Raw genomic sequence first — 27,310 nt, 5'->3', positions numbered from 1 at the left:
ATGAGTCGTAGTTTCGCAAACTTTATGCCTTTTGTAATGAATCGCTGTGGGTAGCCATTAATCGCAATTCCACAGGCATTTCTCATGATCTAAGACACTCCAAAGAACCACACCTGCTAAAGTAAATTGAAAAAGACCTGAAACTTAACGCGGAGCGTTCCATTTCCGTGACTCAGTGTATCATCAAAATCAGTTGCCCAAACACTTCTGGAGAATACACACCATTCTTTGCTTCACTCCAAGAGCAGAACGAAAACAAGCTCACTATTCTGGTGCTCTGGAAACCTTGTCAGCTAACAAGACCCCGTATGCTTACGTCAGTCTGACTGTGGCCAAATGAATCTAGATGAGGGAAAAGGGAACTTGCATATCAAATGATTCCTGTAACACCTTGTTCAGAGTCCCAAAAATACTGCAAGGCACGTGCTCAACACTTCCTTATCAAGATTTACCATGCATTATTGGAAGCCTTGTAACTGGGACCCAAGTTTTGTTGTCCTGGAAGTAAAACTAGTCAGTGTGTGCGACCTAGTAACAACTTCACAGCTCAATATAGAAAAATTTACACCGACATTGATCAATTCCTATCATCAATCCCGTAGTTACAAGACCAGATGCAAACAGCTGTTGACAAAGGAATATGTTAGCGCCTAAACCGTCTGCAGACTCACGATCAAATATAGTTTTCTAAACCTGATAAATGAGCTGGATTCGTCCTAATGGACGGAGCTGTATACATTAGCGAGATGAATAACATTTTATCGGACATCGGAAATTCAAGATGGAAAGTGAGCGAGGCAAAACTCAAGTTATTTAGAAGGCTGCTTGCAAAGTTCAAAGCAGGCCGAAGTACACAGAGATCATCGATGCTCATACCTCCAAGCAAATCAGCGGTGCCACAATAATTCGATTATATGTTCTGCCAAAAGTGTATAACCCCGATCTACCACTGAGACCTCAATTAACAGGCCACTGACAGTGCTGTATTTACGCACTAATTTATCGGCTCCCGCCTCCAATGCGCAGCTACCTACCTCACTTCCCCGAATCATCGGCGAACTAAACTGTGGCAGCTACAACCACTGTACGACAAGCACGCAGTTATTACAGCCGACAATGATGATGATAATACCACCGAGACTCACTCTAAATATGTTTAACTCTTAGTCACTCTCCAGCAAAATAACTTATCGATTTAACAGAACTCATCAGGAAAGAAATGTCAGTGTGTCATTTGAGGGGTGAATCCGATTTCATGGACTGAACCAGGCAACGAAGACTGTGTAGTTTCATTACTAATTAATGTACCCCTGAAACCAATGATCGACTACGTTTGTGACTTGATTGAGTGAAGTGGCAAAAACACCAGCTTCCCCGTCTCATATCTCAAATAACTGCTACTGACCTGCAACCAACCTGACAGTATCCCAGCCCTCATGCAACCTTCGGCTGGCATGGCAGTTAGGCACCGAAAGGGTGCTACAACTGAGCAATTTTTTCCAAGCTCGAAGCCCAGTTACTAGGTTGGTTAATCCAATAATTCACGCTATTGTCGCCATACATTTTTGCAATAACCGAAGAGAGTGCAAACTATATGGAAAATGGACACGAACGAACAATACACTCATTTGAACGGCTTTGTCCCACCAAAAGAAGGGCGAAACCTGACATTTCCAACTGGGGGAACTATGAGGATTTGTTCCAACAAATGCCTGCAAGCTTGCCTGGAAGCCTAGGAAATGTGATAGGTCTCAAGTGCTATAACGTCAAATCTGGTCGAGACTGATCACCTACAGAGAAAGAAAATGCTTTTAGTTTCATCTACCGGACAACTTCAAATCTACAAACACCGGCTCAAGACCTGCTCAGTAGTGCGCAAAATGAAACTGAGTGAAAACCTTGTGGGGGGCTTCATGACGGTAACTCGGTGAGTCTAAATTGGTAGCCGTGGCGGGAACGAGGCTACAGTGGATAATTATCATGTCACATTGAACTGAATAGGGCGATGCACGACCAGTGGTAACGGTTTAAATTGGCCGTTTGCACGCTAACCAAATCGTCAATCACAACGCAGGCTTGGAGACCACGAGATCACGAAAAGGAAACACAAAAGTTCATGGTATAGGGACAATATTTGAGAATGTACATGCAAGCAACTACTTTTTCTAGACAAACCCAAGCTTAATGACGACTAGTTGGCAGCTGAAAATGATCGCATATGAACCAGTGCAAACATAGAGATGAATAAGTGAAAAGGTTAACAAAGAGGCGTTCGTCCTGTGGAACAGACAACTTGATTGTTGGAGTAAAAAGACTATTGATCGATTTTGTTAAACAGTTTTCGTGACTCAGTACTAGAAGTATTTTGGATAGAAAGACAAAACGCCCACCGCTGTAACGTGCGGTTTTTATGACGACCAGACTGTGATCCAGGGCAAAATCTTGAAGCGACCGAGTAAAACAGCAAGTTCTACATCATGACCGATCAAGTGACCGGAAGGAAAAATCAATTCATCACTGACGAGTCATTCAGAGGGCGGATTGGAGAAGTGATTGGACTGGCTACAGGGACCTCCTGGTGCGGTTGCTACGGCGGGGACCGTAGACAACGTAGCTGTAGTGGAAACAGTAGGGGCGTTACTGCCAACATTCTGGTCAACTTTAACCGGTTGAGCACGAACGTTTGACGCAGAAGACGAAGAGGCGAAAGACACCGGGTGGCTGGATGTGGTTGTTGTCATTGGACTGGGTTGAACAACCGGAGCAACTGCGCTGGAATTTGTCAGAAGCAAAACATTAGCCGCAGACGCTCCGATCACATTCTGGCTGGATCCTGATGAGACGTCTGATGAATCTACAGTATCAGGAGGCACTAATAAGTAAGTGATCAGGTATTCTGGATAGGCCTGTTCACCACGGTAAATCACATACTCTGCGAAGTTCAATCCACCAGTACTGGGACGACCGACAATTGAATGGTGACCAGGAGGCGCATGAGCTACCTTCATTGCATTAAACTGGATGAAAGAACGACCCAAAGCGACACGACAGAGGAGCAATTGTCGGGGACAAATGTAGCAGGACCGCGATTTGTGTGCAGGACAGCCAGCACCACCACCAATCCCATAGACATACTGCAGAGGAAAAGTAGTAACGGGCATTGGCATAGATTTCAGGATAGGTTTCAAAAAAATGAAAACAAGTTCGTCTAGCCGACGCATACTAATGAAAACATTAACATGCCTCCACTAACGGTGAAATTTGACGATTTAAGATGTGGCAAGTATACAAACGTACGGAGACGTTGCTGGTGAATGAGAGAAACAAACTCTGCATGAAATAAACCTGTCTTTGGACTGCAACGAAGTGAATACGCCAGGACATGAATCCATAAAGAGAGTGAATGAAGACACCCAGTCTACACCGAAGCGGTCCATCCAACCAGAAAAAAGACCTCCAAACCAGCCCACAGAAAAGGCAAATAACTGCACCGTCCAGTTCTTCTTCATGAGCTCATTAAAAAGTGTATTGCTTGGGTCGATAGCATCAGACATTGCCGAATCAGTTCGGTAAATAATCAGAAGAGCCCTTTGTGGTAGCGAAAACCTGTTATCACGACATAACGATGCAAGGTTATGCCCAGGTGAAGGTGCCTTTTACCGAACGGGTACTAAAAGCTTTATTGAGAGCTCAAATTAACCTGTCACTGGAAACTACGCTCCTTAGAAAATGAAACCAACAATCCACAAACTCAAATTGTAGTGAAGGCTCAGGTGCAAATTAATAACAAACGACATACTAGGCAGCAGAGTTACGAGTTGAACATTTTTTCCATCATGATACCAAATAAAGCCTGTGGGGACAAGCTTTATGGATCGAGCGTGAGTAATTCGACGATGCAAACCACGTCATAAATGGGTGGCTCTTTAACCCATCATGCCCCTATAATATGATGCCTCATGCAGTGAAGAATCTCCATTGCGATAAGGCCCCTGTGGTGACCGCTTTTGGCCTGCTCCATCAAGTATCTGTCATGAACCCACCTGCCTGACAGAAAATGTATGCTAGAAACTGGTTCAATATGTTCGGTCACCACATTTATTTTTATTTTTATTTATTTCATACTCAGATACATAGTTCATGGATAGACGCTTGAACGCAACACATTTTCTGATTTTTATGTTTCCGAAGGGATCGTCGACGTGGGAGGGTTTTAGTGTATTTCGATTGAGACCTGTTTCCAAGATCCAACCAATGTCATGATGTCGGAAGTTTTACATGACTGGCTACATCTCAATTCAACGTGGACGAATGGTTTACTGCGATAAAAATAATTCCGGCCCATTATAATGTTTCTTAAATTCTCTTTGCATGGCTCAGTTGACTTCCGGTCTAAGTGATCTGCACTCTGCTGGAATAAATGGAAATGGATGCGCAGTTAAGATTCTTCAAAAGCCCAAATGCGAGGATGAAGGTTACACTGGATTCGTATGCCATTGAAGCGATCACAGCGCAACGTGATTGGATTGCGACACGAAAATCATCAATTTATACAAAAGCTTTGGTAATGGAACGTCAAATGCTGGCCCTATTCGCCTAAGGTTTTGCAATGTTTAGCATACTGATATATGTTACGCGGGAACCTCCTACAACAGAAGCGAACAGCAACCGAAAACGGGTACGCACGCAGCAAACGAGAAGGAAATGCGAACATATCTTCTATCTTGGGGGAACAGTCACACAGCCCTAGTCAGCGAAACAGCTGTCTCATCCCTACAGGGACTCAAAAACACTGCGCACGCTTAGGTTCGAACTGTGAAGTACTGGATAGTAAGTTATCTCAACACAGCTTATCATGCCATCATGGCACGATGACCAATGTCAAGAAACCACAAAATTTGTGGAAAATCTCTCCAATCAAGTATGCGGTGTGCGCTGCATGCTTAAACCTATCAAACCTGACCCAAAAGAGGGTTTTCATTGGTTTAATAGCAAAAGAGCGAACACGAATCCCATAAATACTGCCCTCTAACCTGATCCTAGTGCAGCCTAAAAACAACACGTTTATTATACAGGCAAATTATGGCCGGTCTCGCAAAAAGGACACTAAGCGTTTCGTCCTGATGTTTTACGAAGTTCGCGAAAACGTTGATCGCAAGTAGTCAGATTTCCAAACTAATTCTCCTTAAGAGATGAAACGATAAATCACCTCAACATCGCGTTCAACATAGACCGGAAAACTACTATGTCAGAGGCTACAACCCTGGAGCAGGAATCCTTTCAGGATTGAATAGATGGTTACCGATCATGGGAGGTATTGAAATATTCCGTCGACTTAAGACCACATGAAGAAAGCCCTAAAACGATTGTGTGGGGTGGGATCCCCGAAAAGAAACTACTATGGTGGTTGCCGATATCCATACCATATTCAGTACGACTGAAGTCAAATACATAATATTATTTTTTTTTGTTTTCGTAACAATACTCATTTATGCAGTCAAATACATAATATTATTTTTTTTTGTTTTCGTAACAATACTTCATTTATGCAGGTCAGTCATGATTACCGAAAGGCCAACCAAGACAGGATATATATCGTAATTCGACCGAACCAAGCGCGATCGATGTTCTACAACTACCTACAGTAGATCGCAGTTCGCAGGCACAGGCGTAGAGAATGATAATGAGAACTACCCTTAATGAAGATTCGCTTCTGGTAGTGCATCACCGAAGTTCAACACAGACATGACAAATAAGAGCGTGGTATGAAACAACACATACGTTGCATAAGGAACTATAAACCGCAGTTAATTAAAAACGCCCTGTAAGAGGCATAGATGGTCTGTTTGAGTCGAACATTGGTAAAACCCCGGCGTCCATCATACATGAAACCGGTAACGACTGCAGGGAATGGATGATTTGCACCTTTTCGTGTCAGGATGTAGTGAGGATGCTGATCAGTCAAAAAAACTGGGGGGGGGGGTAGAAATGTGCCATCAAATTAAGTGTATGTACGAATGCCCAACCCTGAAGTATACAACCCGCAGCAGAGCACCACTGAAGGGCGACACCCCGGCACCCTATGACGGAATGTAGCGCCGACCCCGTTGTTTCTTGTACTACAAGAGACTATTGCCAATCTGTGAGTAGCTCATAGGAAGAATAATTTTAAAAAAAGTAAGACTTCCAACTAAGACCGTCACCCGTGGAACTAGTCAGTGAGTTTGATGGCGTCGTGGGAAACTAAAAGGTTTTCATCTGAGGTTTCTCCGAAGTTCTGATGTTCAGCCATGGGTTCCAAACCTGTATCCCTGTGGTGCAAACACAACTGAGTGATTATGCCAGTGGCGACAGAAATCGTGATTCTTTTGAATTAGATACGAAATTGTCCAAGTAGGCCGGGTTTGTGATGTACAGTCGCTGCAGCAGGTTTACGCTTCATATTTTCAATCAAATAGTTCTGTTTCATTATACGAATGAATTTTTCTTGGTGGTCTCGTAGTGCGCGATTAGCAAATATACACGAGCATCGCATTGCGTTTTCAATGGCGTAAAAACTGGCATTCGTACTGTAGCTTATGGGCATCTGATTGATTTGAGTCAACCGGTGTACTTTGTACATATCCTCGACCAAAGTGACATCTAGATCTTGACAATGTTGATAAAAAGCAAAATGAAGCTTGGGTAAGGAATATATGACCACTACTATACTCTTTTTCTATTATTCTGGTGAACATATCAGTTTGGAAGTTCGGATTATTTCACAGAAGCCCAAAGCTTACCTGGTTGGATTTGGACGAGTTTTCAGCAAAGTAAATTCCAGCACCAAACATGCCTCCGATGTAGGCGTGACGTTCGTCAAATCCCTTCATTACGATTGCCTGTAAGAAGGGTGAGCCATGGAAGAGGAGACGTTCATTGTAATGACCAGAATTATCCTCGCTAATTTCTGCACAGCGATGGAGATAACGGTCCCACAGGCGTCGATTACGAATACGAGCCACCTTCAGTAACTGGTAACGTTTATAAATCCCACCAGCGTTGTCACGATGTTCTCGAATAGTGCTGAGAACCTGGATAACAGTGAGCAAGAGTTTAGCGGGCTTCAATCTCCTAATCACATACGCGAGCACCGAAACTGGAAAAGGTGAAAATTGGAGTTCTTCACGTGATGTAACAGAAATTCGAGGGATGTAGATATAGCAAATGTAAAAGGAACTGAGAAACCGAATACACAAAGGCTCGGCGACATGGTTGAACAAATCCTTACCCGCACATCTACAGGGTGACGAGCAACCGTTATCTAACAGACTACGGAAACAAAATTGCCCAAAGCCATTGAGATAGCTTTCGGTTATTCTGAGGATAATCGTTCAACTGCAATCATACGAAAAGATTGGGTCTTCACTATGTCAGACGAGGAGACCATGAGAAATGATGTACAAAGTTGCTTAGCTTGTGATAGTTATACGGCCAACGCGAGTCGATAAGGTTGTAAGTGTGGTACGCAACCTCAAATAATACAAGTCATACAAAGCCATACAAGGTATTGCGCAATGACCGTATTACAAAGTTGGTGGTAATGTGTTGAAATATTAGTCGCTAGGAACTGCTCACTAGATGCTGATCTGTTAGCAAAGTCTGACAATCAGACTGAAAACATTTCGCCGATGATCGGGGATATCGTTGCCCGACTGAGTGGATGGTGCTAAAGACTGTTCATTCTCACACCGATTGTTTCTCTCATTGTCCCTGGACCAAGTTTTTATTTGAACGAATAAAGATATCGTACGGCTAGGAATGCCAATGCACGGAAGCACATACTAGGTGTATACACGCATAAACGAGTATCATTAAAAATGGCATTCAGTTACTTTGTTAAATTATCTATCACCGCCAGACAGTGTGGAAGTAGTGTACCAATGTGCTACGCTCAGCCACTGTCAACTTAATGACGATTACTAACCCAGTGTAAAAACACCTACGCAGGAGTACGTGACAAATGACTGGCCTCTAAAAGCTTCTGGTACAGAAGATCGACTCCGTGCAGCACTGTCAACAAAACATGCAGTTTTCTCAACACTGTGTGCTGATCAGTCTTGACGCCACTCAATCTGGAACTACAAGACCAAAGGGCAAACGTGAAAGTCGTTTTGATCTCATTAACTCACTCAAACGATGGTCAATAATCGTCACATTTGGTTTGATGGCTGTGGTGCAAACTATGAACGGATTGTCAGGACGCAGGCAATAAGTGAAGCATCTGCAGGAAGGCAGGTACACATGAGGCCGTGACGTTCACAAGCCGCGATATCCATAGATAAGATTCATGTAAGAAACCATATAGTTTGATCATCTATAGAGACTGGCGGCCTCCTTAGGTACTAAAAGTGATAGTGTTTTAGGCTTAGGGCACACGGTACCAAGATTGCAAGCATTCCCACACAAAAACTGAGGTGGCGCACCGCCCACCCTCCCCCCTCCGTAAAAAAATAACCCCTCAGTTGCAACACCTTTCGGGATGCCAGGGGTTGGGTTCGAACCTTCCACTCAGTAAGTTAGCACTCTCACCACTCGACTACTTCGAGCTTCCACTGAGCTATTTCGAACTCTCACTATACCATTAAGGTTGATCGAAAAAACTACCTAACCCAAGATATGTGTTCAGAGCTAAATCGTAAACAATGACGTCACGAGGTTGTAATGCACAGTGATGAGTTGATAATTGAAGTACCTCCAACACCTCACACTTGGCCTATTCGTGTTGACTACCCCGATGTGCGCCCACCCCACGGCGCACTGATGATGTCTTCTCGTATGGTGACGAAACGTTTGCAAGCCAATCGCCAAGCTCGGCGAACATATCAACAGCCCCCTGATCAACAGCCAACTACCAGCTTTTATTCGGTACGCTCGTCTTGGAAGTAAAGCAGGCTTTACTGAATACACTGTGTTATGGTTGTGCGGGCCAAACTGCTGCCGGCGTTGATCGAAAATGAGGCATAACGCCAACGATGTAACCCCGACTCCCTGTCGCAAATACTGCTTACTTGAAGTAAAAATCAACAGAACAGCATGGACACACAACACCCTATAGACCAACAAATGCGATCTATGCAATCGGAAAACTACTTCTGAGTACAGAGGGTTTCTATCAGGTTCTGACTGAATAATCAAAAATGGTAACATACTTGCTCCTCAACAGCACGAAATTCCGGGTCGGATGGATCTAGTTCGATGAGGATAGTCTGTTTTGCGGAACCAGGGGGAAAATAGAGAGGACATGTGGGTGTTGCCTCGGTCACGCCAACCCCCTGAGAGTGAGACAGGTTGGTCTCACATGCTGCGGCCGTGGATCCGTTTGCAACTCTCATAGAACCTGGCCCAGCCGTTGGACGCGCAGCATCGGATACCGTGAGTTTCTGCATCATCCCGGTGGTACTTGCAACAGATGAAAGGGAGGCATCTGTTGTGGTTGACACCGAGACAACGTTGGATGAGGTAGCGCGCCAACGTTGGATCCCCTTCAGGATTTTATGCCGATGACCATATATAGAGACACCAAGCTCTTTCAACTCGGCATGGCTCATTTCGGACAGGATATCCATGGTAACCTGAGTAAAAGATGGGTAGAATTGAGGTGTAAACTGAAATTTCTGTGTAAACACAGAAACGACTGCGGCATTTCACTAGGGTAGCTTCTCCCCCGGTCGGAACACGCTCGCGCTTAACGGTAAAAGGATCAAAATAAGAGATGTAACGAATGAGTAGGATGGGAGCGAAGAAACTGAACGTACTTCTTCCATATCGAATAATTCAATATATCTTTGCAAACCCAAAGATGTCAAGAAGCCTGCTACTGTGAGCTTGCAATGCACCGGAACAACGTTCCCAGAATCAGCCACACCAACATCAGGACCACTTGCGACGATTCGATTGGTCGGTAACACAGGGGGTTGGTTTGCAGTCGGTGCTGTTAAACCGGATGCCCCCGTAACATCTGACTCACGACCTTGTCCCTCCACTCTTGGACCAGTGCAGTTTTCAACAGGCAAAGGTGGAGTGGAGTTCGTATCGGAAAGCCGAGGAGTTGTAATGTTGCTGTCTGCCAGCACGACACCCGTTGGTGCTCGACCTGTGGTACCACTGGGTATGGGTTTCGTAACCGTAGGAATGGAAAGATCAGAACGAAGCATAGCGTCTAACAGAAGGGATTTCACGTCATCCGTAGTCGCCAGGTCAAGTGGCACTTGATCTGAAAGTGGAAAAAGTAGACATTGTTAATGGAAACAGTTGAATCGACCACAACTGTGATCAGGTGCTCAATATAAAGCAATGAACAGTGCTTTTGCTGCGTGTATTATTATTTCCGTTCACGAACAGTTCAGACAGGTTTGTGACTGGAATAACCCAAACGACACATCTTAAGATTGTTATCAAAAATCTAGAGAAAGACACTGATTGGTAGGACATTAGGCTCGCTGTTACCATCGACTTTAACCAGAGCTGTGTACATAAGTGAATTTATTCCACTCAGTCACAGGAAGAGGATCTTCAGGATGAACATTGTGGCCCTCAAGGAGCACATTGATGATGCTTCAGTGAAGCTGCGTAAACCAATAGAAACTCGAATTTCTTCTGCACAATTAACACTAACCCACCTATGGTCCAATACTTAATTCGCTGTAAAGCTATACCGATAAGCGTGATCAAATGAAATCATTCAAGCACTCATTTCATCTTCCACAATGTTAGTTTTTTCCAAGTGATGTGGACATTTTTGACAGACGTAGCAAGATTATCAGCGCAGCAGCTGAAGAGTTCGCAGTGTTACACTACTTACTCTCTTGATTTTTCATGGCCGGGTCCGCGCCGTGGGCTAGCAACAATGCACACAACTGCGTCCGACCCTTCTGAGCTGCTTCATGTAAAGGCGTATATCCCCATTTGTCCACTGCATTGACAGAAGTCCCATATCGAATGAGCAATGCAGCCACATCTACGTGTCCGTACGAACTTGCATTGTGCAGAGGGATGAGGCCACCTTTGTCCTTTGAGTTGACGTCAGCTCCAGATTCAAGCAAAAATTCAACGACCTAAAAAAGTGCACAACATACGGGGAACTTTACGTATGAATACCACAGATTACTCAGAAGTTCTAGGTAATTGCAATTTGCACAGTATACCGCTGTGGGGTCGCCATTCTGGTACGAGAGCGAGCCCAGAAATATCAAGAAGCTTAAAAGCAACCGAAATAACGATAGACTACTTATTATAGTTACAAAAAAATCAATCCCTACCTGAGACCTTTCCGGGGGACCACACCTCTGACGTGGATAAAACGCCAATTTCCCTGAACTGTGCGACGATTGGAGAAAACAGCTGGTTTCATATATCTATTTTATCCACGTTTACATAAGTGAAGCTAGAAAATGATTGAAATTGGCCAAAATTTCAGACGCAAATCTTATTGATGCGCAAAAAACATGTTTGGTGCAAATAGTGACAATTAAAACCTGAGATTTAGGCTGTAAAAGTAGAGACAGAAAGTATCACTTGAAAACACGATACAGGATATATTAAAAGATGGACTGAACGTACTACTAAATAGAACATATTCGGGTCAAATCTTGAAACCCAACGACTCAAAACATAGGGAATGTGTTGGAACCTCGAATTCTTATTGAAATCCTGGATAGATGACCAAAACTAACGGCCGATCAAAAACCGTAGTGAGCTTCGGAAGTGACGACTGGAACACACCTTACGGACAGGCTTTTGAACCGCTGCTCTATAACGTTATCGTTCGCCAGCGATACGTTGGAGAAGTGCCCACCACACAACTGATGCGAGCACCCGATTATGTAACGCTGCCTTGTCCCCACGAACTTAGAAATCCAGCTTCCTAAGCCCCACTAATTCAGCAGCGCAAAGAATGACGTAAAACGTAAACATTCGAAAATCAGGTCAACAGGCCTCCGCAGTGACTGTCATTGCGATTGACAGAAGCGTGGGACAACTTGCAGCACCAGATAATAACGACGGTAGTCAACCAGAGCGGGCAACTGCCTTGACTAGTTTGAGGACCACATCTAGTAAACAAAATAGCTGGTAGCTATAAAACACGAAGCACTTGTCCATCCGACCAAAGAGACGAAGAAAGGATGAACGAAACAACTTCACCCGGCAAGCCAAGAACCAGTTGTAGATAAAGTGAACTGAACAGGAAGATCAGATTGCTGCTAGGCGGCAACACGAAGAACTTTACGATCGTTTGGATACCATCTGTTGATCAAGCATCAAATCGACCCGAACTCTCTATAATGATGACATGGGACTGAACCAGACATCACTTGCAGAAATATTGGATGCGTGGCGCAAGCACTTAAACAAACTGCTGAATTGGCCAACCAGCGTCGACCGGATCGCAGTGCGTACACTGTTTCAACGAAAGACGAAGCTATCCTCCGATCGTCCTCGAAGTACCGAAGAGAAACTGCACAGAAAATGGTATCGCGGAATGGTAAAACAGCTGGATAAGATATGCTTGCCGCAGAAGCGTTCAAGTGGGGTGATACAAATGGAGAGAATGCAGTTCTTGAGCTGATCAACATGGCATGATAGAAAGACGAAGTTCCCCAAACATCAAGGATGCTCTATTCCTGTCAATCTACGAAGAAAAGGAAAAAAGACTGACAACAAAAGAGACAACATGATCTAAAGCTGGCACCTCGTCTTGGTGGTCGGGTTCCAGGATTGTAATGACCCTGTAGGCTATAGAGGCTAAAACTCAGTCCCCCAAGGTTCAATCATTCCAAGAAGGTCAAAAAGGATTAATAAGACAAAGAGCACCACGACCCCGTACTAAGAGTAATCTTACTGGGGGGAGGTCTGGGGATAACGTCTCACTGTCCTCTGTGGAGTGAGTGTGGATGCAGTAGGGAGCTTCCTCCCGGGCGACCAACATGTACATATTCATGGGACCAGCGATGCTGCTTTCCCCGATAAAGGGCAGGTTAGGAAAGGTCAGCACTGAAAACTGCACAGTCCAACGGTTGCCCGTGACTGCTGACGGTTCTAATGCCTTCAAAACCAAAGATTCTGGCGCTGCTCAGAAGGTGCATGATGTGCGTGACCGCATTAGAAGTGAGAAAGTAAAGTCTTACTCTCTCGGACCAGGCCGGTTCCCTACGCCAAAATGAGTAAGACTATTGGAGTCATTGGCTCCAAGAAGGGCTCACCAAGAGAACCCTAACAACCGCTGCACTGAAGCTAACTTGCCTTCATGATAATTACCTAATTCATTAGCTTACTCGACCGATGTACTTTTGATCTCCACTTAGTTTCCTCATCTGTACCCGGCACTCACCTTGCCGCAAAAACCGTCCCATTGAACACTCGCGTATTAGCATGTGCGTGGCTGACCTACTTACCCATGCGCGTTCGTGTCTCGTGTTCTCTCATGAGTTCCATGTGATCGCACCGCCAGTCAGCATCACAAGACTGCCGTCCGTAACTCACACTACCCAGCCGACATTCCACCCAACGTCGTTTGGTGTGCGGACGTTGACCCGCACTGTGCCAGTAAGTGACAGAATTGTGCACTTGTTGACGTGGACAACCGGGGTTTGTTGTATAAATTTGCTCACCCTTGTGTGAACAGTACCGTAGAATTGCGAACCCAATTCTTCCTTTTGATATTCGGTATTGTCGAACCTACGCGCTATTCAAAGTTCCGTACCAGGAAAATCAACACGCTGTTTCGCAGTTCAGACTTGCGTCAGAGGCTTGAGGCAGGGTCTCGAAACAAAAACCTACTAGTCTGTAGGTTAGGCTTCTGAAGGTGGACTACCGTCTTCGGCAAGCGGAAAGTACCATTCGTCCTTACAGCTCTCTGGTCACTAGATCTCCCCACAACCACCCCTCATCCATCGAACGATGCAGAGTGATCAATCCACCTGCCAGCCCTTTAACCATTGTTCAGTGTCTAATCATTCATCCAGAAAAGCAAACCAAAATAATCCCTTACTGACTCGTGTGTTCGCGAAGTGATGATTCTAGTCCTCTTCAAAATCCCTAGAGTTCCTTTATGCCTATAGTAATTTGGGTTAGTTTTACCCAGCCGCAACAGGCACTCGCTTGAAGTTTCGGATGATATGATGCATGGCTCAGTTAAATATCTTTTGAAAACGGTTAGAATTCATCTACAGAGGTTCTCTTATTTTTTGTATCTTAAATGTTGCGAATAGTGTAGCCATGCGTCACAAAATAACAACCAACCTGAGAGATCTTTTTGGATCTGAAGTACCCCTCGGTTACTTTGAGGCGGCAAGGAGGAGTCTTCTTTCGCGTTGTCAAAAGCCTTCTCCCAACAGTATACTTCTTTTTCGGTCCACATCGGCCTAGACCGATGATAAAACTGTAAGTAACTACCAGGGATACTCATTCTCAATAAGTTTGCTCATATGCAGTCCGGAAAGCTGCAAGTTTCCAAGCTGAAACAGTGCTGATCAGCGTGTCATACACGGATTCCGCGAACTAGACTTTCAGCATTCTCGGCCCCAATACAAGTACTGTGTGAATATTGTTTACAAATCACAACCTTCAAGCCGACTAGTGACAGGACGTCAATTAACGGATGAGTAGTATGTATAGGAGATGTTCTGCAACTGTCGATGAAAATAATGATAGCTGCGATCGTCGACCATATGATGGTTGACTTCATTGGCCCAAATTAACTTTAACAGAATTTCGTATTTCACGGGCACATCACTCGCGATGAGGAACTAATTGTAAAGGGGAACAGGAGATTTATGCAGGAGGAGATTGTCGTCAACAGATCAAATCCCACTCTGAGTATAAGCATATCCAGAAAATTCAAGAGAACTATATTGTTTCTGACAACGCCTCGTACATTGTGTACACGAAAGAGTTCGTCTTACTTCTCGCTAAATCGTCAATCGTGAACTATGAGCCAATGGGATGCATCCTTTTGGACTGTCTGCCAGCTAGGTCACTTAAAGTACGAGAAAGATGACACTGCCCTTGGCGATTCACGTGGACGAAGGAAGAAAAATATGTCGATGGTTACCCTGTTCTCACGAGAATAACTAGCCAACTATCAACGATAACAGGTTAGTTGGTGAAATAAAAAGGACTGATACCGATATACGTATCACCGAAGATAGTAATTTGGACCTAATGTAGAAGTCGCAGTTAACTAGTTTTCTCGTAGAGAGCAAATAATCAGTACGTCTAATGGTTATAAATACAACATTCTGATTATGGAGTGCGCATCTCTGGGAAGGTTGAAATCACACTTTTGAGAAATGCCCACTTTTGAGGAGAGAGGAGAGCGAAAAACATACACTAACAAAATGCCTCCACATAGCTCAGATGTAAATGGAACGAAGAGGTGAAAATCCGATCAGGGTCCAGAAGCAAAATCTCAACAATCGTTGTTCCGCGATTCGCACTTGTGCATCAGAAGTTAGGGTAAGGGGCCCAAACAGAACCCTACATCCTTCCACTGCTTTAAGGGCCAAACTTATGTCTTGAAAGCTCACGATGAGGTACATCAACCAACCCATTTTTTTCTTCGACCAAAGTAATCGGGAAGTATCATTCGCCCTTCCTCCAATGACACCTCCTTAACCCCCACCCCCTCAACTAAGCTCTATATCCAGTTGGCAGTCAACCAGTTAAACCGTTACCCTATCCAAGGACGGAACAATGGATATCCAAGGAATTTTATTGAGAGAAGTTTCAAGATACCTCAAGAGCATCAATAGCAAGAACATGCGACCAGATGGACAATTCTCTCTCAGTCCAAAAATACACCAGAACTGACAGCCACATTATCAATTCAGAAAAATCCTGGTGGCACACCAACTTAGCGCTGTCTTACAGAAAGTGATCTCGAAGGCGAAAGAAAACAGTGACGAAAAAGCAAGGTGAACAGTGAGGTATACCATATCAACTGCAGTAGCTTCAACAAGTTCCATGTTAAAAGAACGGGAAGGAAACTATGTGCAAGAATAGGAGAGCTTAATACAGCCATCACAGAACACTGCTCTTTATTCCTGATCTCGATACATGAGGACCAAGGTCACGAATTCAGTGAGAAACATGAAAATCTTGGCATGCGGAGACGTGTGACAGAGAAGGGAATGCCTGAGAGCATGGTAATCCACGACGGATTACGTCAACTGACACGCTGAACTAGATTCGATTCACGCACCAATACATGCAATGAGACCTCACCTCAATCGGAATACTCGGATAGCCGACGGAATAGATTAACAAACCAAGAAACAGGAAGCTCCTTGCAGTCACATCAACAGTCACAGACAGGAACCCAAATATCATGGATAGAGATTACCGAAGCACCGGCCAGTGGACTAAAGCAGGGGCAAGCACAAAGGTCACGTGGCTACCAGCCAATCAGAATACAGGACAACGTACTAACCAATAGAACCGAACAACCGGACGACCAATAATGATCGATGGTCAGCCCCAGCTAACACCAGGTGTATTAGCACGCACCACTACCCTACGCACAGTTGGTAACGCTCCCCTGAGCCTAATCCGCGTCCTAACAACCTACTGATGATGTACTCTCGATTGGTGATGAAATGTTGACGATCAAACTGCCCAGTTCAGCGAAAAAAAATAACGGAGTGTTTGTGGTTTACCTTCACTAGGTTGAATAAACTAATTCGGGAACAAGAATGCCTCCGCAATCTGAGGCCAATCAACCATTGTGTTTTTATTGAAAAAAATGCCCGAAGCGGCTGCTCCAACCATCGGATATAAACCCCACTCCGATGGCAGCGGGACTGCTAGCTTCAACAGTGTTGCGAAGATCAAACTCATTAAGCGAAATGCAACTTTGAGGCACCAGTTGGGAGAAGGTACATGTTCGCATCACGTCAGGTGCTTGACCAGTGTCACAAACACCGCTGACCAACTGTGGTGATTTTCCATGAATGAAATAGAGCTTTCGATTCTATGGACAGATTAGCCCAAAAGTCTTTCCTTAATTAATTGGGTTCGTCGATTTTTAGTCAATTTTGTCATTGGCATCACCATCCAGTATGCTCATTAAGGACCCGTGAGTCTGGGCGTCGAAATCCTATTCGGAGAAAGCCTGGTGGACGTCGCTTAAGCAGTTGACGTTGCTCCTTTAGTTGATGACGACGCGTGAAAAATTCCATGATAATCCTAAAAATACGATTTTGAGCACTCACCTTTGTCTCCATAAAAGGCTGTCTCAAAGTACAGTGCGGTTCGATATACTTTAGTGGGTGGAACAGGAAGCCAAAGATGGATACAGGAGTTTCAGTACGGTTAACAAAACGCAACACAAACACAATGGGGTGCCGAGAGAGCAAGTTTTTTATTGGCCGGACGAACTTCTGCCTGTCCCTGAGAGAATTCGAATTTTTACAGAATAAAGCGATGGTTTACTGATAGATGAATACCAGAGCAAATAATGAGGCACTCACCTCCACATTGTTGTACCCGGCAGCCAGATGCAAAGGGGCCGAATTGCGACCCTGTGTGTCACGGCAATTGATGTTAGCTGGAGTGATCAATTTTTGTAGCTTCGCCAAATTTCCCCGTTTTGCAGCCTCCAAAACAGCGATGTCACCTCGCAAAAGATCGTATACATCGCTATCCGTGTCCTGTGAGTTGTGAAGAAAACGATGTGGAAAATTAAGTCCAAATCATGACGGAAAGCGTAGTGTCCAGGTGAGAAGAGCTCAAGAACACAAACGGCAAGCATGGTAACAGAGTAAGTTTTAAAAAAGGACCCCGTGTTTGGTTTCATGAAGGAACACTACTCATGAAGTCAATAAATGTTATCAAAGAGACTGCAACAATTTCATACAATCGATCAGACAAGTAGTTAAGCAAAACAGAACAAGGAAACTGATTTGATGTCTCAATGGTGAGACATACAATATATGTAAATTCGAACTGAAATTCGAAATAATTCAGTTTCTAGATGTCATCCTCAAGTTCAAATGCAGCAAAAATCACTTCTACACATAGTACACATACCAATGTCAACTCGATTCCTCGGAGAAATGTACGTTTTAATTCTGAACATTAAGTAGTTAGCGTCGAGAGGGCGAACCTACGGACATCCCTCTAGGCTCAGGCTGAGCCAGTATTCTCCATGGTGGGATTGTTCACTACTTAGACGGAGTTCCCGTGTTCCACACAGATTTAGGCATGCGGGTAGGGTTTTCAAAAGCTATTTTCGATTGAAGCCAACTTTGCAATGAAATGGTATGAACTAAAAACCCAGGAGTTACGCATAGGATCTCAGTAGGTGCACCTAATGAGAGCTAATTAGAAGGGTGGTGTGCTGCACACGTGCAGCAGTCAATCAACCCAGGAGTAATCAGGTAGGAAGTTATGAAAAAAGCGATAAACAAGAGCCAGATCATAATGGCTGTCTAATTAAAAACACAGCGACTCATGTAGTTCATTTGGCAATCAACCTGCGAAAGGGTGACGAAAATCGATTCTGTGGATAACAGACGGCTTTCGCATGTACAACTACTTAGGACTGCTATAGAAGGCAATAAAAACTGTTGAGAATTATTTCCTGCAGAGGTCGTGCGGTCATTGGCTCACAACTCTTTACTGCATGAACTGGACAATGTCCGGAGGGGGGTTGTGTGAACCACATTTTCAGTTAGTCAAGTGTTACAGTAACGACATGTGCATAGGAGCCCTACGACCTTGGTGTTACCTGATTCCTAGAGTGCGTTCCATTCTGTCGACAGGTTGGTTTTTTAAACACGCCTGCAGAACAGGGTATGCCCGAGAGGTTTGTTTATATCATGCGCTGTTTGTATTCACAAACATGGGGCACGTGAGAGTGTAAAGAGGACTATCCGATAGCTTTCTTACAGATGGTGGCGTCCGATAAAGATTCAAGCACCCTCCATTTTTTTAATCTAAAAAGAACTCTGTAGGGTCTTCAAATCTCCGATGTTTTGATCCCTAGAGTAACAGCCTTGTCGACCTGAAATACACGAAATGCTTCGTTCTCATTGTTGACCGAGGTCATCCATCCTTCGGCATTTTTCACACCAACAAAATACAAAGTCGTGCTGGGGGACGTACAGTTATTGAACAAGCCTCCGAGAATTCGAGGGGTAACACTGGAAGTTGTAGAACACCAAATGTATCTCAGAAGTTAGATTAGATGCGACGGGATTGTGACAGACGAAATCAATGCACAAATCTCAAAGGTCAGTATTGCGTTTGCCGATTTGCAACACTTACTGCACCAAAAAGACATATCTAGGTTTCAAATGACGCGCATATCAAACCACGTGCACGTTATATTGCCGTACAACTGTGAGACTTGACCGATCCGGGCGGAGGATCTGAGACACCTTCAAGTCTCAGAACAACAGCTGGGATCGGTTGAAAGCAGAATTCGCATAGAGATGATCAGGAAACGGGTTTCTGGTTAATCAGACGGTAATTCACCAGCACTTCAGGTTAAGGTGGCTGGACCATGTGTTACGCATGCTGAGCTAGTCTGGCGAGAAGAGCGTCGTTTCCCACATCTAGTTGAGAGTGCCAGAAACCTAAAGATGGACAGAATATGACTTGATAGAAAAGAATGACAGATGCTAGAAAACTTGTGAGTGATGCTAATGATGCTCAGGCTCTCAGAATGAGGTCCACGTGACCCTCCCTAGGCTTGGCTGGAGACACCGAAAGATGTAGCTAGCTGTAAGTCCACTCTCCGACTCTTTCCTTCTTCTTTTTATTATAAAACATTATCTAAACAACTTGACTTGTTTGTGAATCACCAATATTCTACTAACGTTGATTATGGGAATTGGGAAGGAGAACATTGGCGGCTGCAGCCTTACCTAATGACCTTCGTTTGGCACCCATAAATTCGTACTGGGATACATGGTATAAAACACAGTGATCCGAGTAAAGCGAGTGTTCGAGATGTTTCTTATCTCACTCTAACCATCATACGAGTGGGTGCCCTCTTACTCTCTTTGGTAGTTACCTACTAGTTTGACCATTATATTCACGAATGGAATTGGCAAACGAATATAGTTGTGGGAATGAGGCAACTTGTTTTGAAGTATTGAAAGACTATCGGTCAGTTGCTGAATGTGGTTTGGAACTGAGCTGCGCTAAATGCGTTTTGAAGGATACCATAAAACTGGCGCGTAAATATTTCACATGATGTGTGGAAGATGAACGGCGTTATATCTTGTCCAAATGAGTTGGTCACACCACTGAATAGCCGCTCGTGGTCGAACGATTGAGTGTTCAAACTACAAACCGAGAGGTCACCGGAGTTTCGTAAGATGCCCCATTGTGGTAACTCACCATGAGAATGAAAAAGGGCTAGAATGCTTCGTGCTTTTCAGCATAAATTAACTTCAATTAAAAGACGAAATCTTCATTGAAAGTTCATTCATCCATATGTTCATTCGTATGTTCTGTAGAAACCGCTTAGGATTAGCTTCTTTCACAAAGGACATTCCCAATGAGATCATGCGCTGGCTGTGAATAGAGCAAATTTCCCAGTTTAATTTCCTACTCTTCGTAACTGGGTGGAACTCAAAAGTGGAGATATTGACTAACCCAGTAAGGTTCAGGATGGATAGTATGGGACAGCCGTCTATCGTAGCGATGTGTTAGTAAAATATCCAGAAATTGGGTGACACTGCATCGTTCTAACTCCTGGGTCAACTTGATATCTGGATGGGCGGTAGTGAGTTGCAAGCATTCGATCTATATCAATCATTCCATGTTGGACGACAAAAATCTCATTAGCATGACGACCACAAAAAGAATACCAGCGGATTGTTCGTGCCAATCTCCCAAGTATACATACACAGGCCTGCAGCAAAGGACCCAGTAGTGAGTTCATGAGTACCCCACCAAGTGAACAGCGCAAGTCAACGATGAATATAAAGTGCGCCACTGTGGTGCACCGACGTAGTTCTTTCATGGATGTGCATGCAAGCGCGAAATCGCAGAAAGACAAAAGTCTCGACTAGGGGGGTGTTAGTAAACAGGGAACACAAATCAATCAAGAGCAACTTTTCCCTTTTTGAATCAGTCCAACAAATTAAAACGTGTAACATAAATTATACTGCGGTACTTCTATGATTGTGGGTTACAAGTGTTTAGCTGTCCACTGGTCGGTGTTGTTATGGGGATCTACAAACGGTTAGAATCGGACGTAACAGATGCCCAGGTTTATGAATCTTATGTAAGTTGGACGTTCCCGGAATACTTGTATCTGTCACTTAATGCCATTGAACACGATCCCAGCTCTTCCTCTGGAATAAAGCCAACTAAATGCAACGCGACAAGTTGCGCGTGTGGAAAACAACCGGAAGAGGAAATGAAGACATATCTCGCGAACTATACAGCAGTAAAACTGACTCACTTTGACTAAATCGATTGGCATGTGACCATCACGGTTCTTCCGACTAGGATCTGCTCCATGCTGTAATAGGAGCCGGCAAATCTCAAATTTGCCCTTAGCAGCAGCTTCATGCAATGGCGTGAATCGCCAAAGATCTGTGACGTTCACGTTTGCTCCATGCTTTATGAGTAGTTCTGCAACCTGTGAATATTATGAGTGAATAAAGAACCAAGTGAAACATGGGTACATGACCATAAAAAAGTATGAAACTAAGTTGCCTTTCGAGGAGCGATCTCCACTCTAATTAAATTACTAGATCATGGTAAAAGTAGAACCTGAAGCAGAGTAACAGCCGACGGGAACTGACCAAGTATTTGTTGCGCAGTAGTTACAACAGCCTTTGACATTCTCATACTCAGACGTGAGATGTTACTCACGCTAATGTTGCTAACAGAATAAGTGGGTAAATCATCCTCTTTTGTGGCGCAATACATATTCAAATGGATAGCCTCACGTTCGTAACCCAAGTGGTATGTATCATGAGCATGGTATGTGAAAGCTTGGGGCAACAAGAGTCGTTTACGAAAAAAGCGAACAGTGTGAGAGAACAAAGTGGTTTGGTTGGCGAGGCGGAGCGAACCGACTGAAAAGAAAAGTTGCGATGACGTCAGAATCACTCACCTGACACCTGAATTCGCATCTGTATACACAAGTGGAAAGACATCTGGCCTAAATTTTTAGGCTTTTTACCAGTGGTTGTGCGTGAATTCCCTCTGTGTAGGTGGTGAACGCTGGGTACACGCAGAAGTCGTCTTCAATGATGTGCATGGTCACATCAGAGTCACTCACCGATTCTCAAACCATTATTCTAAGATGCATCTGCACAAGAACCTCAACGACAGGTGTCTTCTGATATGAGAACCTGACTAAATGCATAAAGAGGGTGTATAGTGCGAACGACCAACCAACGGGCCGACAAATCGCTAGAAACGATTCAATGGTCAAATCTACATGAAGGGCAAACAGCAACTTCTTTTGAATAAGCCAGGGAATCTTCCCACACCGAAGCACGCGTGACGAGACTGATAAAATAAACAAACCTTGGTGTGCCCATATGAGCATGCATTGTGTAGTGGCACCAGACCACCCTTGTCCTTTGCGTGCACGTCAGCACCATATTGAAGTAGAAGTTCGACCACACTAAGACGGTTATATCCAGCTGCGAAATGTAATGGTGTTGAATGGCGTCCATCCATATCTCGACAGTTGATCAAATCCATCACAGAGGATGGGTCGCGTCCACTATCAATCCCATCGCTCGTCTGCCCAGAGGCCGAATCCTGCGCGGCATACTGGAGGGCACCACCTGGGTGGAGAGCTCCTTGGTCGCACCTTTGTTGTTGATGTGTTGTAATGATCCTACGCACCAGTTCCACATCACCGGACTTCGCTGCTTCTAAAAGTTGTAGTACGAGATCAGCCCACGTACGATTAGAGACACTAGGAACAGGTAGTTCAAGTGGGGACTGATTGAACTCGGAGCTGACAAGCTGAGGTGAGCGGCTAGTAGAATTAAAGGATGTTGCTGAACAGACAGCATTAAACTGGCAGTTACGTGATGAATTCGCCACCTCAGTACCGAATGTGACTGATAGCGTTGGCTGCATTTGCTGGGATGCGGAATTTCCTTTCTGGTCGGTGAGGGTGGCTGTTGATTGGGTGACAGTTGATAAGGCGGAGACTCCCAATAAATGGCGGTTCGAATCACCATTGTGAAGGGAACATCCAGCTACACAAAAAAAAAACAGGTAGGCATTGATAAAACGAATGTTGAGCGAACGCATCCGGAAACGCACCGAGTGATACAGCGACATTATGTGTAGACTGAAAATGTCCCTATTGAAAAGACTAGCTGAAAAAACAGTCAAAGTAAATCTTGTAATGAATGAATCTGACAGTCGGAGATCTGAAAGAGCCCATCAAAAATGGTCTCGTTCGAGAGCGGTTTCTTTGCAAGTGAATTAAAACCATCAAAAATCACTTAATTGTCGGGGTATTTTAACATGAACAGTTGAGGCAGAAATCAGCCGGTTCCCAATTATTCTGGAATAAGTGTTAGTGGTATATGTCCATAAACTGGGCAGTTAGTTGCAGTCTGAAAATTCGTGAACAAAGTATCAACAACATCAGAACGATATGTATGATGCATTGAAGATGCAACTCATCTTTGCGATTATCAGACCAACTCAGTTCTTCAGTCTTAAGCTTAGCCGACTGTGAAGTTTTCAATGTTACCTAAAAATTAGTTATACAGCCATGTTCACTGAGAGCGTAACCCAGGGCTTTTGCGTTTAATTCTGTCGTTCACTGGTTTGATTGGTGGCCAGCTGATATCTGATATCTGTCGAAGAGACTGTGTTCATGCTTCCTATTTACGGAACACTCACTTCTTTCCTACATGCATAGCTGACTTTATGAGTACATACCATAGAGAACGTTGGCCTGTTTCAGACACGCAGGCCGAAACTCAGTGTTTCCCTTCGCACGGTGCGTCAACTGCACGCCCACCGGTTTATCTGTTGCCCGCATCACCATGACTATCAACACTTGTTACCAGCTGCTTGGAGTAAAGGTCCTTCTAGTTATCTCTCGTCCACCATATCCGCAAACACGCCGTTCAACCGTAGTGTTCACGCATTCGAAGCCACGAGAGTTGCGGAGAAGTAGCGTCACAGTTAATTCAACAATATTACCAACATCACGAAGGCTGCTACACCCAACAGGTTACTGTCGCCATAAAGCGTAATCTGAGAAGGGAGAAACCGGTTGTGAATAACGATTGGTCATATGCAGACGAGCAGGCAGATAGCAACTAAGGACGTGTTCGTCGGTTTCGTCACATAAAACGGAGGTTGAGAGAGGAACGCGTTTCGCAACGGCTTACAGGCGATGGAGGGAGAGGATGATGGACAATTCGCTACACAATCGTCGTATTTGTTCCGCCTCGAAATCTAAAATGCAGGGCTCGGACAACCGGACCAAACCAGTTCCCCGATAGCAAAGATGACCAAAGGTCACCAAAATCAACGCAAAACAGTAACCCGAAGACTAATGTGCTCATACTCAAATATCTCAATTAAAAATCCTTAATTATATCACCATCAGCACCGATACAACCTTTAGATAGAAAAGATGTCAACTGTCTCAGAGCTCCAGCAATCTCTAGAGGGTACGGGAAAACATCTACAACAAATTGGAAGATGGAAGACATAAGTGACACCACACGAGCACTAGATACACTGTGTATGAGCCCGCCAGGTTGCTTAACATCACCGACTTCTTTGAACCAATTTCTGCACCGTTTGTTAGGGGGAAGGGTTGCGACGTGAACCAGCTGCACAACGGTGGACTAAACAAATTGAACAGAGGATCAGGTTTTCCCGTTGTGGTTGTAGAATACAATAGATTTACAATAGATTTATCGGTGGAATCAAAACCTATGATGGAGGCATAAACGATAAGGACGTTTTTCGTCTGAATATGTACTGGACTCTGTAAAGCTGTGAGAGGCATCCTCAGCGAAACCTAGATGTAACCGAAAAATACTGTCCATTAGATCCATTTAGATGTTGCGCAATAAATTTTGGACTCGCCATCAGATGAGAAAGTGCTAAATTAGCCATTCAGCCGAAACACCTTTTCGGTGCCTAGCTACCACACCACTCAGAGGCCTGGCTGCCCAGGTCTAGACAAGAGTAGTGGAGACAATGAGGTTTGGAATGAACCAGTGGCCTGTCTGTCAGTAAGTTCGCGCCCTAAACATTTAACTATCTCGTGCTAAATTAGAGTAAGTTTATCTTCTGCCCTCACCAAACAAGGCGAATGCGCACGACGATGTTGTGTGCCAAAGAAGTCCTCAAAATTGTTAAACATCACTCATTTGGTTGTGAATTGTGATCGACGTGCAATCCCTATGTCGATACTTGGCTCCCTATTCCACCTACAATGGTATACCAAAAAGCACGGTAGCTTAAGGCAGCTTTTAATGAAGACAGAGGAAAATCACCGCAACTACAGTTATAGGCTTATCAAAGAATGTGCCACAAGAACGCGCTAGAATCTTCGTGACCCAATATTCCCAAAAATATATATCGAAAACTGAAGAAAATGATGTAGTACTGAACAATAGAAAAACATCAAACGCTAAATGCATGGCTTACGATTGCAGTTCAGAGGTGCTGTTCTGTTCCCACCCAGAAGCCCTTTCACAGCGAGTTCAACAACTGAACGATCCTGAACATCGTTACCAGCGCCAAACAGCATATAGGCGTTATTTTCGGCTTTTGTTGCTTCGGAATCTGTGATAATCGTGAGCGAACTCGTATCCACAGGGCACCGACGAAGCACCGTGGCTGGGGTAGCTGCGACAGAGGGAGGTGGACTAACCCCAGAATTCGCCCCCGCATTTCCACTGGATACTTGAACTAGGAACCGGACCACGTGTGCATGGCCGTGCTTGGCGGCTAAATGCAATGGAGTGGCCCCGTGTACATCTACCACGTTGACACGAGCTCCATGATAGACCAGACACACTGCAGCCTCCAGGAACCCACTTCGGGCAGCAAAATGCAGAGCAGTTTGACCTTCAATTGTACAGTCAGCAACAGATACCCCAGGTTGTTGAAGTAGCCATTCCACCAACTGCTGTCTACGAGGGGCTGTACTAGCAGCTGAATCACATATGTCTGGTTTGTTTTGCTGGCACTGGAAGGAATCAGCGTTCGCTGAGTTCAGAAGCCGGAATTCTCTTGGTTGACCGGATTCGGGTAAAGAACAGGCTGCGTGTAGAACAGTTATTCCTGTATATGGATGACGGAAACGAAGCACATCACCTGCGGTCAAACCAACGGTCTCGTTGGACAGTACTTCAGGTAACGATCCCTTGGATGGCTCATGTGCAGTATCTTGTGGATAAACGTTTGTGTTTCGAGGAAGTTTCACATCCGTACGTGTGAGCTTTGCATTACTATTCAATTCAGTGAAATTGGCGTACGACATAACTAACTGAACCCTCGCGATATCACCAGATCGACAGGCTTCCAAGATATTGTGGCCTGAATGAACGGATCAACGAGAAACAAATTAGTTGTTTCGAAGACGGACATAGAAATGCGAATCTCAGGTAGTCAGGATCGGTCCTGGTGTTAGCAAATAGGTTGATGATTCTACGGAAAAAGTTTTGTCAAACAACCGCGGTATTTGAGACAAGGTAATTGGTCAACGTTTCGGTCAGCACGCGTAACCGAAATTGCAACTAACATTGCCAATTCTCTTACGTCGTTTCGCCCACATTTGTAACCCTTCTATACGTTTGAACTTAGTGCACGTAGGTGGAACCGGTGTTTGTCCCAACAACGTTGTTTATTCGACCTTGAGGTCACCAAGGCATCTATTAGTGCTCTTGAGCATATATGACCGTCTCAACTGCTTGAATCTGTTTGGTTTGCATTATTCGCATCTGGATAGTCGAAGTGGATCATGTGCTAAACAAGTATCTGCCACTGACTATTGCATGTTTTCACGAGTTACTGTCTTACCTATAGAAAAGACCACCTTGGACTGTTTTGCCCAACTGGAGGTCCTGGCAATACGCGTCACTCGGAGATACCGTTTTGGTTGTAACCCTACTCGAAGTCTTGATTCAATGTAAACATACCAAATTTTACGCCCATAGTGGTTCAACTGAATGATTCAGAATTTGCGAGACTCATGCCACCTATCGACGCCAAGGAAGATACTTTTCTAACGTCCCGCTCCAGCTGTTGTAAATCAATTTCTGCATCTAGTCTCAAGAATAACTAAGCTATGAAAGCC

General features: G+C 44.4%; 1 protein-coding gene across 1 annotated transcript in view; it reads right to left on the bottom strand.

Moving 5' to 3' along the window:
* Window positions 1–2,035: 2,035 nt before the first annotated feature.
* Window positions 2,036–27,310, bottom strand: part of T265_08999 (hypothetical protein) — a gene marked incomplete at both ends in the record, with an annotated part of 38,084 nt that continues 12,809 nt past the window's right edge. Inside the window, 9 exons of the mRNA XM_009174949.1 lie at window positions 2,036–3,134; window positions 6,783–7,073; window positions 9,192–9,614; window positions 9,798–10,255; window positions 10,844–11,096; window positions 17,508–17,687; window positions 21,458–21,637; window positions 22,537–23,225; window positions 25,657–26,550. Coding sequence (XP_009173213.1) covers window positions 2,526–3,134; window positions 6,783–7,073; window positions 9,192–9,614; window positions 9,798–10,255; window positions 10,844–11,096; window positions 17,508–17,687; window positions 21,458–21,637; window positions 22,537–23,225; window positions 25,657–26,550 — 3,977 coding nt within the window. The remainder of the gene's footprint in view (window positions 3,135–6,782; window positions 7,074–9,191; window positions 9,615–9,797; window positions 10,256–10,843; window positions 11,097–17,507; window positions 17,688–21,457; window positions 21,638–22,536; window positions 23,226–25,656; window positions 26,551–27,310) is intronic.

This window comes from Opisthorchis viverrini (genome assembly GCF_000715545.1).
Source record: "Opisthorchis viverrini unplaced genomic scaffold opera_v5_250, whole genome shotgun sequence".
In the NCBI taxonomy this organism is placed as follows: Eukaryota; Metazoa; Platyhelminthes; class Trematoda; order Opisthorchiida; family Opisthorchiidae; genus Opisthorchis; species Opisthorchis viverrini.
This window is presented reverse-complemented; position numbering and strand designations above follow the sequence as displayed.